Source organism: Vanellus vanellus, assembly GCF_965231255.1.
Source record: "Vanellus vanellus genome assembly, chromosome: Z".
In the NCBI taxonomy this organism is placed as follows: domain Eukaryota; kingdom Metazoa; phylum Chordata; class Aves; order Charadriiformes; family Charadriidae; genus Vanellus; species Vanellus vanellus.
Window position 1 is genome coordinate 75,360,448 of NC_138908.1, and position 20,759 is coordinate 75,381,206.

At 37.0% G+C, this 20,759-nt stretch overlaps 1 protein-coding gene across 3 annotated transcripts in view; it reads right to left on the bottom strand.

Annotated features, from left to right (window-relative positions):
* ARL15 (ARF like GTPase 15) overlaps positions 1-20,759 on the bottom strand; it is a gene marked incomplete at its 3' end in the record, with an annotated part of 224,941 nt that overhangs the window by 113,062 nt on the left and 91,120 nt on the right. The window contains exons 4-5 of one of the 3 annotated variants that reach the window (XM_082497701.1): positions 13,942-14,150; positions 10,911-10,979 (exon numbers count right to left, since the gene is read on the bottom strand). In XM_082497701.1, coding sequence (XP_082353827.1) covers positions 10,974-10,979; positions 13,942-14,150 — 215 coding nt within the window. Of the gene's footprint in view, positions 1-10,910; positions 10,980-13,265; positions 13,364-13,941; positions 14,151-20,759 lie in introns of those variants that run through there. The other 2 variants (XM_082497700.1, XM_082497699.1) reach the window with 2 other exon arrangements.

The following is a 20,759-nucleotide window of genomic DNA, read 5'->3' on the forward strand; positions in this document are numbered from 1 at the left end:
GTACAATCTTAAAGTTAACACAGTTGTACGGCAGTTGTGGAAAACTGATTTTTGACAGCTAGCAGGAATAAGAATCAATTAGTTAAACTTCTGGTAACAGACAGAAAGTAGTACCTTACCCCTAAGACCACCCATTTGTTTTATTACCTACTGCTTCAATGCACAATGATAATATAGCTAAAATGCTGCACTTCGATTTTCTGCCAGCCAGATCAGAAACAGCAATGACAAGAATTTGCTATGAATTAAAGGCTATCAATGCAACAGCTTCAAAGGATATTCTGCACGGTAGCTGTACGCTTCAAATCATGGAGATTCAGGCCACTGCCAAATAAGTGAATGAAACAGAAGAGGAAAAGTAAATTCAGAAATAGGTAGCTCCAACTTTTTCTTTTTGCAATTGTGAAGCAGCAATAAGAAGTTTGCAAATACTAACCAAAGATGACAAAGTATATTAGCCTGTCTAAAAGACAGGCTGTCAAGTCCAATTCAAGTGTTATAAAGCAGCATTTACTATTAGGAAAAATAATTCTTCAGAATATAAAGACAATGGGATTTTTGGTCTCTGCGTTTGTAAATGTAAATTTAAGATAAAACTGTGCTCATTTCATGACCAATAGTATGACCATTAGTGTTTATTGTTCATTCCAAGAGCAACAATAAAGGATATGAGGAATAAAAAAATCATTATAAGCTGCAGAAGACTCGAAATTTACATTCCTGGGCAACTGGTGCTAGAATTTTATTTTTACATATGTACGCATATATGTATATATAGGTGTATTTAATAAATACAAATAAAAAATATGTACTATACGAACACGTGCACACATACACTCTACAGATCTCAAAATCAGCAGCACGGGCACATAATTAAGGGGTCCCCAGGGCTCATAAAGAAAGTGCAACGACCTTGTTAGTGTTTGGCCTTTCTTTCGCACCCAGTCTCATTGTAAAACAGTCAACCATGAAAGTACTTTAAAAAGCTGGTTTTCTTTTTATATTTACAGCATGATTTTATAATGTACCTTTCATGTTTTAGAGAAGCTGGTACTTCTGTATATCTTCCTGGCAAATTCAACATGAACCACAAACTTTCTAATTTACAACTTTCAGAAATCTGAATGCTTTTGAATACCAGGATTTTCAACTTTGCAATTTAATGACAACCCTGCCTTTGGCCTTTCCTGACCTGTTGTGAAGTAAATCAGGCACACTAATGTGGGCTAACAAGTCTTTTTCACACTGTTCGATCACCCTGCATCTTTTTTCTCCACAGACACCGCCTCTCTCCCACTCTCTGTCTAGCCATCCTCCCTCAAAGCAAACAAAATGGTCACTGTAACCCTGCATTACTGCTCATTAGATCACAGGTTAGTCAAGTGGAACTGCCTGAGGTTCCCAAAGGAGAGCTATACTTCAAAAATCTGTCCATGTCAAATGAAGAAAAAACCCCAGAGCGTGGGGTCACCCAGATCAATGATCAAAAGAGACTGAGAATAGTGGAGGGAAAAAAGAAAAAAAAAGCCCTTTTTTGTTAAAAAACAGCCTTCTGTATAATAAATCAGAATACAAAGATACCAAGCTTTTTCTCCCCCCTTAACAACACTCCATTTTGGCTTCAAAATGGAATACCTTGTTTTTCAGAAGATTTTTTAAGATTAAGATTATTTTTTAAGTGCTAACAGAGAAATTTTGATAAACTTCAAAATTGCCTTAAGAAAATTAGCAAGAGAAATAATAATGGAAAATATCGGGGATTTTCTCTCCATCATATAAATATTTAGTTAAAAATCAACTTTCATTCAATAATGACTTTAATTTAAACAAATCATGCATTCTAAACTTCATGAGAAATTATACAGGTAATACATCCACAGAAAAAGTAGTCAACCAAAATTACACAGTTGGAACTCTTGTGGTGCATGACAGATGTGCAGGCACGTGCAATACTTGAAGAATGTGTGGTACCACTTCTGCAGCCTCTGTTCATCTTTTAAGAACATACAGCAATTTCTTAAAGACAACTAAGAAAACCACAGGAAAGCCCAAAACAAACAAAAAAATATTTTAAAATAAAATAGCAGCTGATAAACAGAACAGACCAAATTACTCCATGAAGAGTACTGGCTGTTTAACAAAGTTCTGTGCACGTGTGCTTTTGAAAGCAACATTGGATAGTCTCTACTTACCCAGAAGGAATGAAATATGGCAAGATTAACCTACGTAATGCATTTTAAAAATCACATAGATAAGTCTGCTTATTCAATATTGGCTACAAAGTATCTTTTCTTTTACAACTCTGAAGATCTTTATTTTTCTACCCTGAAGAGTACCTCAAATTTCACACTCACTTACTTTAACCTCAGCCACTAGTAAAGGCATAATTAGGAAAGAGAAACAAAGGTATCTAATTTAGAACAGAATATTTGGTAGTAGATTTGTAGTTAATATATGGTGTGTTGCAAAGGTATTACTGCAAGAGAACAAAGCCATAGGAAATCAAAGGAAAGAAATCCTTAAAACACTCAAATCTTTCATACAATTTCAGTAAATAATTTCTTACCACAGTAACAGAAAAAACCAAAATAAGAATGCAAATGGTGTGATAATACATTATGAAAAAATATTGGGAAAAGTTTTCAGAACAAACCTGTATTGACAGAGAGACAGAGGGGAAAACTTGATTTTAAATAAATAATTCAATTTTAGCAAATACATAACAATATATGCAGTAATTCCAATTATCCTCCTTTATACATATGTGTAGATGAGATGAGCAGCCTTTTAAGAAATGCTCGTCCACTAATGCAAGTTGGGGGGTTTGTTGTTTGAGGGTTTTTTTTTTAACAGTTTGCTAGATGCCTCGCAGTGCATATTAATACTTGAACAGGGAACTTCAGCATGCATAAATTTAAAATGCCTACACAAGAATATCGAGTCTTTAGTTTTAAGACAGTATTTATGACCCTTGCAACTCCACATCTGAGCAGAATCTGAAAAACCAAAGATAACAGAGAAAATGAGAAAAGCAAAGACTTAAAGAAATTTTGTGTACGCATCACCACGGATTATTCAATGCACTGTTAATACTCTATTCTTGTAAACAGTAGAAAAAAAAATAAGAATCACCTGCGTGAATCTGAATAGCACATTAGCACGTTTTCAAGAAAAAAAATATCCTCAAGTTTTGTCATTTTTTTTAAAACTACATTTCCTTGTTTATTTGTATGATCTTTCACTAATAATTCTTTTCCAGACTAACTCAAAATTTCAGGCCGTTCAGATTCCAGAAGAACAAGTTACTGTTAGACTGCTGTAATAGATTTTCTAAACATTTAAACTATTTTGAGAAAACATTTACATTTATAAAGATTCCAGCATGACTAATGATATGCTGCAGTATCAACAAATCATCATTAGAATAATGTCATTATATTAAAAACTCTGCTTCTAGTCTTAAGAGGATTGTTCCCAGATGCTAGAGAGTGGATAATTCATGTTTCTTCAAGGGTATGTCTGCATTTGCTGCTGAGTCACTGCAAGAAGGGGATGGGAGAATGGTTTCCTCTTTTTGAACCAAATGTCATTATGCACTGGACAGAAGAGATTTCTGAAGAAATAATGGATATTGTTCTCACCATACACCCCTACAGAAGGTGGCCTCCAATGGACTGCTTTATGCAAAAACTCAGCAGTGCTCCATCCTCATCCTCCCTGAACTGTGGGACAGTTCACTACTTTTGAACTTGCTGAACTCCCTTCCATTCTTAATTTCTGTTTCAACTCCAGATTACTCTCTACTCATCTTTTCTACTTTACTGCCAGTAAAGTCTTGGGAAGCGGCACGGAAATTTGTCACCAGTCCCCTTCCATTCCTCCTGTTACTCCTTATCACTGGATCATCCCATTTTCAAAATCTACAATGTCCTGTCCAACACTCAAGCTCATAACCTGGGAACAACCTTTGGTCCAGCTCTGAAGCCCTCAGCACAGGAAGACATGGACCTGTTGGAGCGGGTCCAGAGGAGGGATGCAAAAATAATCAGAGGGCTGGAGCATCTCTCCTGTGAGGGCAGGCTGAGAGTTGGGGTTTTTCAGTCTGGAGAAGAGAAGGCTCTGGGGAAACCTCATTATGGCCAGTAGTTAAAGGCGACTACAGAAAAGATGGGGACAAACATTTTAGCAGGACCTGTTGCAACAGGACAAGGGGTAATGGCTTTAAACTAAAAGAGGGTAGATTCAGACTAGATATAAGGAAGAAAGTTTTTACAATGAAGGTGGTGAAACACTGGCACAGGTTGCCCAGAAAGGCGGTAGATGACCCATCCCTGAAAGTGTTCAAGGTCAGGTTGGATGGGGCTCTGAGCAACCTGATCTAGATGATGAAGATGTCCCTGCTCATTGCAGGGTGGTTAGACTAGATGGCCTTTAACGGTGCCTTCCAACTCAAACTATTCTATGATTCTACGATTCTATTTTTTTGGCTATGCTTACAATTACACAGCATCTGAGATTTTTCCAGAAGAAAAATGGCTTGAAGGAATCCCAGGAAAATAAAACAGTTCAGTATTGAGAATGGATAGGAAAGGATTTAATCGCACCTTATAATAGTAGGTCTTTCCTTCTCGGTCTCTGACAACTGCAGTGTTGTCCCAGTAACATGCATCCAGAACGCTGATGCAAAGATGATCCTTTCCCTTTCCTGTCACTTGGAAAAATGTCATTGTTTTGTGAAGTCTCACATGTCTGCCACCACCTCCACATCCAGAGATGCACAGTTCATTCCCTCTCAGCAATCTTACGCTCACCTATGTAAAGCTGTTCCAGTTTCTGATGGGCCAATGACACATCAATTTTCCGTTTTGCTTCCCCTCATGGTACAGCTCATACTCAAGAGAAATTCCCCTCAAGCATCTTCAGTAATGCTGAGTTTGAAGAGGTACCAAAAGCATCCCATACCCAAGCTGAACTCTGATCACCTTCTGTCTGATACAGGGTTAAAGAAACTCTGCATACACATGTTCCCAGCAAGCTCTTCGAGACGTTGGGAATTACAGACAATATTGATCTATGTTACTTCACAGCGCAGGTAGTACTGATGCAGCTGAAAATGTTCTACTTTTGAGGCATATAATGAAATTCCAACTTTAAATACCTACATGGATATGAAATGGATAAATTTTCTCCTGGTCAGTTATCTTGAACCTCCCTGGCATGACCAATAAAGATGCTCATGATTTCCCATGCAGTGTATCTAATTCCTGCAGAATGGACTGCGACCAGAAATTGATTTCATAAAATGCATGCCTACTCTAATGTAATGAAGATTATGTGATCATAATCAACTGTAAAAAAATTTTTTTAAAGTTTACTTCTCTTATATTGAGTACTAAAAACAAATGATACAGAAAAAAAGTTAAGCTACTCAAAATTATCTGAGAGCCTCTTGCTTGGCAAATAGAAGGTTCACAATACAGTTAACTGCCCTTCCATCAATAAATTTATTTTAGTACGAAAGACATTCTGATACATTCTCTTAAAAAAAAAAAAAAAAGGACACATCCTCATCTTTTAAAAAGCAGCAGGTTGGATTCTTGCACTCAAGAATTCATTCTAATAAATATAAGGATATCTGAAAGGAAAACATCCTAAATCAGTTATACAATAGCAGAGTTTTCACAGACTTGATCCAATGCATTACTAAATACTTCTCCATTCTTTTTCATCTGATCCTAAGACCTTTTTTTTGTAAAAATTGTTGTATTTGGAAAGCAGTTACATAGCTACTATTTTGTTCCATTTGAATCAGTTACTCTGAATGAAATACATCTTCTCTCGCTCATGCAAAATGTCTCAAACAGTAATTAAATTTTTGAGCACTCAGGAATTCCTCTGAACAGCAGTATCACAGGCATAGAGGCCCAAAAGGATCATAACAATCATGAAGTCAAATTTGTATCCGACAGGCCTCAGGATTTATTTAATTCTCTACTAAAGCCCAGCAACTTTTGACCATGCAAAAAACGTTTCAGAAAGAAATCTAAAAGTTGCACTCTTCTCAGCTCCAGCAGTCTTTAATGAATACTACATAAGCATTCATAAGTATACAAATATTTATGAAAAACACCTACTAAAAGTTGAAAACAGATTTTTGTATCTGAAAGCATTTGAAAGTATCTCTAAATCACTTTTTATTTATACAGATTATGCTCTACGTTCACAGTCACCGTTTAGTTCTGAAAGCCCAACAAACTCCTCTTTGAATGACATTCTCTTTCTTTTTCCTTGGCTAGGAATACAACAAGGATGTTTACTTTTGAGAGCACATAGTGAAAATACATGCTTCTTTCATACCTCTCTCTCAACCCCCATAGAAGTCCTGGCACACCTACTCCAGAACCTTCATTGTTCAGTACTAGGAAAAAATTATTTCCCAGAATTTCCTGTATAACCTTTCTCTACTGAGGCTCACTATAGTGGGATAAGAAAAAAAATAAATGTTGAGTGAGAAAGGTAGCAGGGAGAAAGGTCCAAGTCTTACTGGGTTTTAGAGATCCACACCACCGTTGTTTTGCACCAGCACCACTTCCGCTCTCACCTTCCTCCCACCTCTTGTTTGTGCCTGTACACTAATTTAACCAATTGTCTTGTGAGCTGAGTCTGTTTGAAAACAAGACCAGGAGGAAGGAAGGGAGTAGTTAAGTTATTTGTATGCCCAAACCAGTTCATCACATGGTCACACAAACAGTCGGACTGTCACACCTGAAGGATGGGATAGGCAAAGAGGCCAGCGTGCAAACCAGTACTGCTGATAAAAGAAATACTCCAAGTACGCCTATCTGGATACATATAAACCAGCTATTTGCAGACACACAAAGTGCTTTAAAAATCAAGTTATTGATGTTCAAATTATACACAGCAATAGTCTCCAAAATCTACTCCAAAACATGCAGCTTGTTTGCAGACCTGTACTTGGCACCATTAGCTGCAAAGGCCACTCACGAGATTTACTTCTCTTAGGACAGTCTGATGTTGTGAAATTGGTGCATGTGGACAGTATGTCCACTCCTGTGTCTTAGCTACTCCTGTTCTCCAGCTCCCTCTATATTGTGCAATATGTGCATGTATGCAGGTGTGCTCAAGCATTTTTGTCTGTATCTTCAGGAGGGTCACTCCATTTCAAAGGTTCTAGGGGCACACTTCCAACTTACTTTGTCAAGAGCAGGACTAGGAATTTCCCATTCAGAGATATAATTTTCTCTGTTAAACGGGCCACCTACATTGATACAGCATGGTTATTTGTAAGCTGTATTATTCACCTAAAATTATCACCAATTCCAATTAATCTTTCAAGCTAATGAAAATATATTGGGGATTTTATCTGCCATGGCTTTGTTTATTGTAAAACATAACTGAAACAGAAATCCATGTAAAGAAGAAGAATGCTTAGTGTGTGGATTCTTCACATCCCCTTTTCATAAAGGAATCTTCACAAAAAGTAGACCCATTCTAGATTGCATTACAAATCCTTAAACAGACTTTACAATTCCTTTTCAGATCATCCTTATTTCTTTTTCTTTGCTCACCATTATTTCCTCCCATGCTAGTGACTTAAAGACAACAGACAAATCCAGCTTCTTCCATTTCTCGTTTAAATTTCTTTATATGATAATAATATGTACTACACAACTTGCTATTAGCATGAGCATTCTAGCTACCAACAACTAAAGCAAACACTACCTGCTAAATATTTACATTGAACACAGATTTGTAACTGTATGAAATTATTTTCATGGAATCACAGAATTTTCAGAGTTGGAAGGGACCTCTAGGGATCATCTAGCCCAACTCCCCTGCCAAAGCAGGATTGCCCAGAGCACGTTACTCAGGACTGCATCCAGGCGGGTCTTGAAAATCTCCAGGGAAGGGGACTCCACAACCTCCCTGGGCAGCCTGTGTCAGTGCTAATTTTGCTGTTCACATCTAGCTGTGATGTGGATCTACTCACAGATTACTTTTATTTAAATTGTTTATCTTTTTATATTGGATTTTATTTACATTATTTTATTTTAGGATCTTTTTCTATCTAAAGCACCTTCCTAACAGTTCTGAAGAAATTCTTTAATCAGAACAGGAGTTCCTATGAGACATGTAAATAGGAGTTATTTCTGCGTTGTTCAGAACATGGCAAAACTAGTATTTCCCAAATGTCAGTTTAATAATGTCCTCCTCTCCTGCAAATGTGTTCATAACTGAAGTCTGACAAATAACTCCTCTGTTCCCTCAAAGGCCACAGTTGTGAAGGAAGCAGCCAATACTCAAAATAGCGGAGTCCAGCTCCAAAACAATCTTCAAATATCAGGGGATACACCTTGGACGAGAAGAAGTATTTGCAGTGAGGGGATTGCAATTATTAAGGTCATTAAGGTCACTATGATCTCAAAACAGGGTAAGAATCCATATTTTGGCTATTTGCTGCAGTAATCTGAAGATAAATCATTCCACAAACAGTTTCTTGAGGAACCAAAAATCTGCCCCCAACTTAACTTTGCTATGGATGTCTCTGTCATAAAGTACACAGATTTGCAACAGCTGGTCTTTAACAATTCAGATAGGTGAACTAATTTGAGAGGCTCGACCGGGGTGAGGATGGGATAGACTGCAGAGAGCACTTCCATTTTCATTCTCAGTTTCAGACTAAGTTTTTGTAGTACCTGCTGCTAGAGGCACTCTCTGCTCAAAACTGTTAGCTGAGATGCTGAGATACTCTCTGAAGCTAAACCTCCTCACACGTCACTGTTCAACGCAGCTTTTCAGACTGTTAGTAACAACATCTATAACTGGTACGTTGAAAGGTTTTTCAGAAAGAAACTATTTTCCTCTAACTACTAGAAACTGCAAAAGGCACGAACTACGGCAAAATAGTATGAAGATGCCAAAATAAAAAGTAATTACATCCTGGAATTAAGCCTGTCATATGCAGCCAACTCAGACTGTAAAGCATCAGCAGGCCCAGAAAGTGCAGTTTCTGGAGCGCTCCAGCTCGCCGGCACCAGCAAGAGCCTCCACAGATGCTGACAAACCTGGACATTCTCCTGCAAAGGTTATTTAGCTTTAAGACACTTAAGGCATCAATAAGACACTGTTTATCTACAAAATTATTTCCAGACATAAACAACAGAGAAGAAACTGGCAGAGTAACAGATATCAGCCCTCACATCCCTGAGGTGGCTCTTTTCACAAGGAGAGTCACCCTCCACTTTTCTGCTAGCAGAAAACCAAATGAAACACTGTCCACAATTCAAAACCCAAATGCCTTAAAATATTCTCAAATAGATAAATACATCACAACCTATGTAAACACGGGATCAACCTTTCACACTTACTTTTGCAAATATTGTTTGTAATTCAAAGATATTTTTAATCTTGGTCTATTGAAGAAAAAAGAAAAATGGAAAAGACTTTCCTCCGGAGCTTCACATGCCCATCAGCAACACAACTTTAAAGATCTTGTATGCAAGACATAAAAAAAGCACTTGTGATCAGGACACTATTTTAAAACGGGAATTTAGAACAGATCTTCAATGATTTCCCCTGGTACTAGTGGTCAGTAATTTACATCAAAGAAATTTATTAATTGCCTGCACTTTTGGATAACTAAAAGAAAAAACACCAAAAGGTTATACCCTATGAATGTCCTCACGTATGTGATCTTAGAATAGAATAGTTCAGCTGGAAGGGACCTGCAATGATCATCTAGTCCAACTGCAATCTTGAAAACAGCTTTAAATATAAATAACGAAGAAACTCTCCAACAACAAGAGACTGCCAAACATGTAGCTGCTTCACCACTGAACTGGTAAAGCTTCATGGTTCAATTGGGTTTCTCCTTTGGCCAGTCCTACATGGCTTCCAGAAGTCCTCAACAGATTCAGAAGAGTGTTTGCTCACCATAGCCTGCTCCTAAACTACAGTGGCTATGGACAACTTTCAACACATCCTATCTGCGACTCCTAAATATTGGTCTGACCTGGGAGGAAAGAGACTCTCTGTTTGCATATTGATTCAAATCACAGGAATCCATTGCAGTATCCAGCTTCCAATATTTTTACACAAAGTAGCATACATTTCAAAATAAAAATCAACAAGTTTGTAATCACAGCAATACTGATGTTCCCTTGAAAAGCGATTTACAGTGCTTTTATCACCATAAATCTCCTGTAATGTTTTAAGCCTGTAACAGAAATCTGACTAATCAAAAACACTTGTTATAATCAAAAGCACTTTTGTGATGGAAAACCAAAAGAACATGCCATCAGCAAGATACTTATTAAAAAAATACATAATTAGGTACATGGTTTTAGAATTGCACCCTGTATTTTGGAAACAGTGGCAAAACTGATATGTCACCATATTCCCATCTGCTGAGTAACTAAATTTATTTTTCACTTGTAACTATTTTTATTTACTAATTCAGGAGGTTTCAAAAATGGCAGTCAGAACTGACTTAGATATGATTAATTCTTCATTATTGCAATTTTAATCTAAAATAAGGTTATTTTGCAAGTATGATTGTCTAAGTTTTACAGTCTGGTTAATATACACAGTCTATACTTCAGCATGGCTCAGCTGAAATCACCTAGCACCTATTTGAAAACAAGTATGTGCTACTGTCACAGGAACAACAAAATAACTTACAAATATCTTTCACATAGGAAGGTGGAATAAGCACCACAGAATTTGACATAAGAGAAATAAGAGGCACAACATTGAAAATTACATCTTCATTTATAGTTTCTAGAATTAAATGTAAAATTTAATTTCTTGATTTAATTTTAAAATAAAAAAAATAGGAAACAGCTAAGCAGCTATTGAACACAGGAAAAAAGATTACATTTACTGATTAGTATTTCAACTTAGCTTCTGTAATTTTTCATGATCACTTTAATATTATGAAGTATATCCTCCAATCATGCCTGCAAAATCAATTAGGTTAAATTACATTTCATAAATTAAACAAGTTATTTGGATATTCTTACAAATAGCCATTACAGTTTTGAATTGAACTATTCATGACATTGCTTAATACTTCCAGCATGCAGCTTCTACAATATCATTTCTACCTATGCAATGCATGGAGAAAACACATTAAAATAAAATATAAAATTTTGAAAAACTGAAGCAACTGCACTTCCCAACAATAAATGTAACTAACATCTGTTGCAGAAACTGCTTGGCACTTGTACAGTTTTGTGAAGGATTTTTCTTGTAGATAAATATTTTTCTACAATTCCTATTACGCACCACTCAACTCAGACATTTTCTTTAATTATACTCCAAGGGGTCCTTTCATATCCATTAAAGAAAGGCAATTTGTTGCCTAAAAGAATGCATACATACTTCTAAATTTCAGCTGTGATTCATCACTCTTCTGACACATAAAAAAAGCAAGGAAATACCCATAATTAATCGACTTAGTTCTGCAAAAATATCTAATAAAATTCTCAATGCTCAACACATTATTTTTGTTAAATCCTTAAATATGCTTTTTTTGAAATAAGGAATGGTCTTATGATTCAGCATTTTACTTTCATTTCACATCTCAATAATGAGGACAACAGCATAGTAAAGCCTTTAGGAAAGCAAGAAATTTCCATTTTAATATCGGCAAAATTGACTGAATAAGGCTCCCACTTTACATACACAGCAAACACAGGACATAATTTTTTCAAGGACAAAGTACCAACTTTGGGACATTCTCCTTCATTTCTTTTTGTAATTTTGCTTTCCACTATTCTTAAGTAAAGAATTTCAAAGATGTATACTGAGCTTTTGATACAGAGGTGTTTTTTTTTCTGAAAACACTCAGATGCTGTGCACATTTATAAAAATTCTTGTATTCAGCATTTCATAAAGACTCAAAGTAGCAATCAAGACTTGTTTTCTATGATAATACACCAAAAGATTATTTTTTTTAAAAAAAGCATAAGTAGAAACATATTTAAATGCTATTGTAAGCATACAAAGATCTACTCCTCTATTGAGATATCACGCAATTGGTAACGATGGATGAGGAGAAAATGAGTGTACTCCCAATAAAAGAGAAGAAATGCTAACTCTAAATACACAAAAGTTCAGGCCAAATGTCTACCCATATGGGCTCAACTGCAAAATAGAGAGTTACATGTATAATTTGCTATAAATCAAACTGACTGGCATGTTTACCATTCTTATGAAAGTGGACAAGAAACATTTCTTAAATGATATTTATAATCAAAATCCTCAATTAACTTTAAACCAAATTTGGCCATTTTAAAAAGGAAAAATGTAGTAAAATAAAAAATACTTAAATCATGTGAAAAAAGCATTTCCATTGATGGAAATTGTAATCTGTATTGCTATAGGAAAAGTAAAAATCAAAACACCATGGGTATATTTGGATGAATAAAATTAAACCAGTTGTGTCTCAGAATATTATCATTTTTAAGTGGAAGGTTTAGGAATACATGCTTTGCTTTTACATTGCAAAATGAACTAGAAGAAATTCATAAATTGATATATAAAAATCCATATTACATTTCCTTTAAATATTCATTAGTTCTTCCTAAACCTGTTTTTAGATGAACAAGAGCTGGGACTTGTAGATTCTATCCCTGCATCATTTCAGTTTGCCTTTTTATGTAACTTGATATACTAACTCCAATTTTTTTTTTCCCCTAAGCATACGTTCTTAAGAACCAACAATTTAATAAAACATTTTACAGTGTACCTTACACAGTTCTTACTTACTCTTGTCCTCTTATATTAAAAACATCACTACATTCCAGTCACATTTACACTTCTCCTTCTTAACGCATAATAAGCTTAAATTTTATCCTCTATTTCTTTTGGCTAAGAAAGGAAGCATAAATAGCAATAAAGCAGTACAGAAAGCACATGCAATGAAACTGTACAAATAGCAGTTATCCTACAGATCAGTAAGTTGTGCATTGAATTGAATTGTCATTTTTAAGAAAGACTGTATTTTAAACAAAGAATTGCACCTAAGAAAGCAACAAGTTTAAATACAAAGCAGCAACCCAGTAAGGTGCTGAAATAGTCTTCACTCTTCTGTAATAAAAAACACCACTCACAGAGCAAACAGGAGATTTGACATACAATTTTTAATAGGAAGAGTCCTTTAAATGACATTTATGAACAGAATGACACAACCAAATTTTAACTTCTTCCTACAACTTCAGAAGAGTAAGTAGAGCTTCTCATGAAGAATCGGTAACTTTCAGCATTTCCTCAAAGGTATGTGACATGATAGGAATGTAGGAAAGATGAATTTTTCAGAAACTTAAGAGCATAAGCTACACTGGACAGAACAATTAGATAATTTACTATGTGATAGCTACAAATTAGACAAAGACATTACTCCTTAAAAGAAGGAAATCAGAACAAGTTAAGGACTTCAGAACAGGAATTGCAACTCTGCCCTCACATCAGTACCCAGCAGTTTAGAAAAAAAGCTTTTACTTAAAAGACAAGCTATGGCTGCAATCTATTGCTTTAAGCAGAATGGATTAATGGAGTAGTGCAAGACTAAAACTAATACCAAATAAAAGCCCAAGCTAAACAAAAAAAAATCACTGTCCCAGCAGCTTTTGATAAGAGTAGTTTAAAAATGTCTTTTCTCCCTTAAGCGAAATATGGTGAAAGCAGGAGAACTGCTTGTTTCCAAGTATTACTTGTCTGTTTTCCAGAGTAACTAAGACTACACAGAGTGCACTGGACTAAGTTCTCAGGGGCTGGGACTGTTCTTGGTCTGTGTACTTACAGCGAAGAGTAAGTGAGGCCAGTCCCTAACCAGGATGCCAGGATAGTAAGTCATAGCAGGTGAGTAGTGTGCAGATAGTAAATACAAACAGGCAATATGCTGCTATTGTAACATACCTCTTGTACGGAGCGAGCTGCTGGCTTGTCTTGATGATTGGCCAGTATTAAAAATGGCAAAGTACATAACTGTGGGTGCTGGAGAGCAGAATGCAGTTCATTCCTAGCAGTTTCTAGATCATCTTCAGAGGAGGCACTGTCTAATACAAATATTACCCCTTGGGATCCTTGGTAGTAACGACTCCAGTATTTCCTGATATTGTCAGCCCCTTTCAAGACAATAATAAGAACTAATTAAAACAAGAATAATTAAACAGATTTAACACTTGTATCTGAAAATAACCCTTCTACTTAAAACAATCAAAGCAATGAACTAAATTTCCTCTCCTAAATAATCACCATTGAAAGAATAAAAAGGAAAAAAGCAACTGTAAATTCAACACATAAACAATGTTAATTTGACATTTGGAAAAAAAAAAAAACAACTCAATGCGGTTTTCATCCCTGAAAGTTTCTGCTCCTTTAATAAGTACTGGCAGAACCACCGTGCTTCCAGTGCCACACAGTCTAATCCTATACCTTCTCACTGACATATCTTGGTACTAATATCTAAACCTTTGCCAATTCTTTTTCACTTAGCCCTGCAGTTCTTTGCCGTAACCTGTAGCTTCCATTATGGCAGTGGCTCCTTTCTGAGCATGATGAGGTCTTTCAGTTCATCTGCAAACCATCAGCCAAACACTTTGCAATTGGGGAAAAAAGGTGTCAAAAAAGCCTATTAAAGTAACTAGACACTTAATGAGGTGAATGGTGACACAATAGTGAGTTGAACAGTGAATGAAGAGCTACGGTGACAACATACAAAGGCATTCATTTCAACTACTTTTGCTCTGTCAGCCACACTATGGATCTGGAAGAGCCCAACAGTAGACACATGAGTGACTGTACAGGCTTATGTGCCACAGTAACTTTTAGGACACAGTTCAGCAGCACTCAGCCATCTCAACAGAAGCCAAGCAATAAGGTTATCGACAGAAAGCTTTTGCCTCCCTCAGAGAGAAGCATATGTTGTAACATTGAGGTAGGAAAAAAAAAAAAACAACGTATTTGACAGCTGTCAAACTATCTAAACTATAATTTGGATATGGGCTATTCTTTGTATGTCTGAATCTGGCACTTCACTCATGGGGACTAACACTAAAAAGTGAACAGCAGCCGCAGCAGCAGCAGCAATACTCTAGCAGAAAACTTGACATGTCTGCAGGACGGTGATTTGCAAAAATGTGCTGAAGCATCCTTTACAGACACTTTTCTTACTTTGAGATAAGGAGAAGTGAACTTTAATGTAGACACAGATAGCAAGTTCTGATAATAATAAAACTCCATTTTTTAGTGAAACAAAACTATAGAAAAGTTCTGAACAACATGTATACACAAAATGAGAATTTAGTGCAACATAATTACTATAACATTGACATGATACTTAAAATAGTCACTGAATTTATACATTGTGCAACAACAAAGACTGTCACTAAACAACAGTGAAGAAATAAAGATCTAAAAAGGAATTTATGCTGTATACTTTAGGCATCCAAGCTGGAGCATTCAAATCTCGCCCCATGGACTCACTGTCTTCTTTGTATTGGCCACACTGGAACATTTAGCACTCTGTTTCTGTATTCTGCACCTAGCACAATTTTGGTGGCTAACAAACATTGTGAACGCACACTTTTTCCTACTGACAATACCGAAATAATATCTGAACATTTTTTTTCTGCAAGAGATGTAAAGAGTTGATAAAGGTAAAACGCTCATGGGATTTAGTAAAGACCTTGCTTAATTTCCCTATTAATATAACCACACTCAAAGCAACAATGCACAAATAGGACAGGTGTTTCATTTATTTTATCATCAACTTCTGAAGATCAGCATTACTTGTAGAGAAAAGAGAGTGCATTGAAAACTAATTCTATGTTTCTGTACCACCAGAATACCTACCGATTATATCTGTAAAGAGTTTCATAGCATCTGTTAGATGTCCCAGTCTTTCCAAACAGCTGTCTATGTCAGAACCAAGCAGAGCAAGTTGCCAGAGGGACACTATTTACATAGCCACACACAGCAGTGTCGCAGGCATCTGAAGTATCACATTACTTTAAAAACTGGTAGAGAATCATTTTCAAGCAACTGAAAGGCCAACACCATGATCAGTTCTTTGAAGGTCTTTTTTTTTTTTTTTTCCTAGCAACAAAACATCTGTCTTATTTACTCTAAGCTTCAGCCAGATACTTTTCAATCACATGTCGCTGCCAGACCCTGAGTCTTATCTTTCTAACCATACTATTTCTAAAGAGAAAAATTGTGTGGTGAACTGCAGGGTATTTGACCTCTTGTACCCAGGCACATGGAAGGAAGCAGGTCATGGGTCCCTACATGGAAAACTGGAACCAGAAAAGCAGTATGCTGATTTGTTGACCTTATGGTCCTGCCTTTTTGGTTTGGGTTCTTCAGTCGCTCAACTTTGTTTCTCCACATCAACTGTCCTAAAATAAATACCACCAAAGCATATCAGGCCTTTTCTCTCCAGTCCTGGCCAGTCATCATGGCATAGTTATAACAACCAACTAGTAATGTCCAATAAAACTTGTTATTTCCTTCAGGATCTTCCATTAGAGTAACGACCTGCTCTGAAATTGCTTACACTTCAATTTTGAGGAAATCACAGCCTGAGGTTTACGAATAAAAAAATTTGCACCAAGCAGACAAGAAAAAAGACTGAGAAAGCCCGTACCTTGGGGTGCCATTTTAACTCACTTTTCTGGCAGATGCACTTGAAAAATATTTGTTGGCATCAATAAAGTATCAGCAACTGGAAATCACAATTTCTACAAGACAAACAAGCTTCTATTCTTTTGCCTTAACGCTTCATATCCAGGGAGCATAACCTGCTCTCACCTTCTTTCTCCAGAGCGTTAGGCAGAACATTGTGGAGTTATCCTGGGCAGGGAACGCTGGTCTGTGAATAGTGAGCCAGCCATTGCACAAATTCAGTCTTATAGAGCAAGCAGTTGTTTTTAAAGGTGCAGTTTAGTACAAACTATGCTATGAAATAATCTTTTCATCCATTCCAAGTGTTTCTAAGACAGGGAAATTCTAAGTCTGAGTTGTTCAGCAATCACGAATGCAACATGCATCCATTAAACATCCTCAGGCTCTCAGAGACAAAACAAGAAACTTAACTGGTACCCAAAATGTTCTATCAATCAATAGTATCACACAAGATAAGCATTTAGATTTGTCAGCCTGGTATCATGTGTTTCTCTAACAGCTTTGCAGGCACATGGCTGTTTCTTCAACCAGTTTATGCCTAAACTAAGGTAAAAGAAGAAAAAGAAAGAGAAGTAACTCAGGTAAAAATCTCCAAAATATCAGAAAAATGTAACAACAATTCATATCAGACCAAGGGAACACACTATGCAAAAGGTTCACTAAAATGCGACACCCAGTGTAGTACTTTTCTCAGACACAGGCAAGAACCACGACTCATGCCTAGGCGTATGATTTGTTTCCCTCAGCAATGAACCCACAGGAGTGGGTTGAGTCCTGTGACATGACTAAAACATCCCATTTACAAACAAATTGCTGGGGGGGGGGAGAAACCACACTACTTATTAGAAAAGAAAAGATAGTATACAGTAAAAAATAGGCTTGAATTGCTTTATAAAAGGAAAAAAAAAAAAAAACCTTTGCTTACGGCAAAACAACAGGGTTCTGTAATTAAACACTCTAATCATTACTACAGGGCAAGTTTATTCATAGAATCATACAATCGTCTAGGTTGGATGGAACCTTTAAGATCATTGAGTCCAACCATCAACTCAACACTGCCAAAACCACCACTAAACCATGTCCCTCAGCACCACGTCTACCTGTCTTTTAAATACCTCCAGGGATGGTGACTCCACCACTGCCCTGGGCAGCCTGTTCCAATGTTTGATAAGCCTTTCTGTGAAGAAATTTTTCCTAATATCCAATCTAAACCTCCCCTGGTGCAACTCGAGGCTGTTTCATCTTGTTCTATCACTTGCTACCTGGGAGAAGAGTCTGACCCCCACCTCTCTACAACCTCCTTTCAGGTAGTTGTAGAGAGTGATAAGGTCTCCTCTCAGCCTCCTTTTCTCCAGGCTGAAAAACCCCAGTTCCTTCAGCCGCTCCTCATAAGACTTGAGCTCCAGACCCCTCACCAGCTTCACTGCCCTTCTCTGGACACGCTCCAGAATCTCAATGTCTTTCTTGTAGTGAGGGGCCCAAAACTAAACACAGTACTCGAGGTGGGGCTTCACCAGTGCTGAGTACAGGGTGACGATCACTCCCCTAGTCCTGCTGGCCACACTATTCCTGATACAGGCCAGGATGCTATGGGCCTTTCTGGCCCCCTGGGCACACTGCTGGCTCATATTCAGCTGGATGTCAACCAACAGCCCAGGTGTATTCAACTAACTGTTCAAAAGTTTAATTTGTGACTTTTTAAATATCAAATAAATTATTTTTTATTATCCTCCAAGGTATAGTGTGTCCATATTAACACCGTTTATGACTTGTATCAGTGTCAGTAGTACCCTCTCAAATGCTCCTTGGAAGCTGTGTGGAAGAGTTTGAGAGAACGTGTAGCTTTATACACATCCAAAACAGGTCGCACAATTATGCACTCCTGTAAATATTACGCAAAATGCAGAACTGCAAATCTTGCTTTCCACTATGAATACTTTTGTGTACATCTTCGTTCGCAGCAGTTTCAGACTACCTTCAATTCCCTCCTTTTCAGTGTTTTCAGGAAAATGGAACACAGCATTCCAGAAAAAATTCACTGAAAGCAATTTAAAGGTGTCAAATTCATTACTTGTCAAACTTGCAGCAAGTCTCCGTTGAGAGCACAATGAATGTCACACAGTCCTTGCCTCACGATAGTCTAGCCTGCGCCTGAAAGCTCTTGTTCACCACAAAATACATCACAGCTCTGGAGAAGTTATAGTCTCAAATCCAGAGAATAGCTTTTTTTCTTTCCCACCAAAACCAGTTAACCTGGGGCCATGAAAGAATGCAGGCTGCAATCAGGTTTTCTACCACTTCGAACATAACATCCACTCACCTGAAATAGTCACCTACCTATTTTGAAGGTTTAAGAGTTGATTAAAAAAATATATAGGTAATTCCTCTACAGATATTAAACAGACCATTTCTAATGAGCGAAAAGGTGAAATGCCAAGAAATATGACAACTGCAACACAAAATCTTTTTGCACGTTACAGAAGTTTCCCACGGGTGTGATGTCAGTCACCATTCGACGGCTACTTTGTATCGCTACTGCTTATCCCTAAGCAGCAGTACAGATGCTAAACCAAAACCTTCCTCAAGGTTCAAAAATCCCAGGACTTTTGCTCCCTAGGGTTTAAGACCAAGTGATCACAGCCGGCTTTCTCTAGCCTTTCAGGTAGTACACTCCTGCAATCATACACAAAGCATAGCAGCAGGGAATTGGCAGGATTTTTTTTCCTGAAAGAGGAACACTTTGAGATTGCTAGATCTGCTTTATTCACTGCATCGATTCAACAACTATCTGAACAAACAGCATAAAAGAAAAAAACCCCAAAATGCTGAGGAATAAGTTTTCTGCCTTTATATTCAACATATACAAAAATCAGAAATACACATAAATTTATCTTGCTTACTTTTATTTTTCTTATCAAACAATACTTAGGTTGCATGCACTTGGGAAGCTTTAAAAACACCGTATTTACACTTGCCTGCAGAAAGTCAGTTTGATCTACTTAGGCATGCATATTTCACTACCATCTTAAAATAAAACATGCAATATGAAACAAAAATGTCTTGTTCTAGTCAGGAACAAGTTCTTTTTAGAAAAAATCTTATGGGTTATTTCAGAAGTTAAGAAAATATGTGCCCTGCAATATGGTCTAACATTTAGTTAAGCCTTAAGTCTGAAGCTTTAATAATTTACAGCAGGTGGCATACCACGCTAAACTGGACTTCATGTATGACAGCCATTCTCAAAATCACCCCTGCTTCTTTTTCTTTTTTCTTTTTTTTTTAAGTCTTTTAAAAATTTCTTTTAAAGGCACACACACAGAGCAAGTCCTCCAGTGCTAGCAACGAATGGTTGGCAACAAAAAAAATCATCTCCGAGTTTCCTTTCAAGGTTTGGATGTATCCTGCTCTGAGCTGCAGTCACTCCTTTGCTAACAGTGCAGGTAATCTCAAAATGCACCTTTCTCTATGGCACTTCAGACTAGCAGGCATATAAAGAAAGCAGCGAGTCTACCACAGCTGTGTATTTCTGTCTGTCTAACCCTTCTGCTGACTGCTCACAAAGTTTGCTTTAGCCTTTGAAAGAATCAAGGCCTTTTCTACCTAGAACCAAAAGCAAATACTTTTTTTTTGCTTGCAGGGGAGTTAATAAAAAGTACATATCATTTCTGATGCTAAATGAGGCTGCTGTACGCTACCTTTCAATTCAGTCTGAAGAAAATGGTGTTCCGAGTCCAACAGGAGACAGGGGCAAAACCTGAGGTTCTCTTTTTCTCTTGACAAAACATTCCATCAACAAAACCAACCAGTCCTCCATCACACAAAAAATGTAACTAGGAAATTTTGTGTTTTGCGTATCATATTGTATATAGCTTTGATAGGTGTTGCTTGCATGGCTTATACTTGTTTTGAATAAGATAGGCAGTGGGTTGTTTATTCACAGGATAGAAAGCTTATTGTAGAAAAGGAACAGTATTTCCAAAGAACCACGGGAAGATCGTAATGCTGAATCCTTATCAGAGCTTCACCAGGACTCTTGTTAATAAGATCTG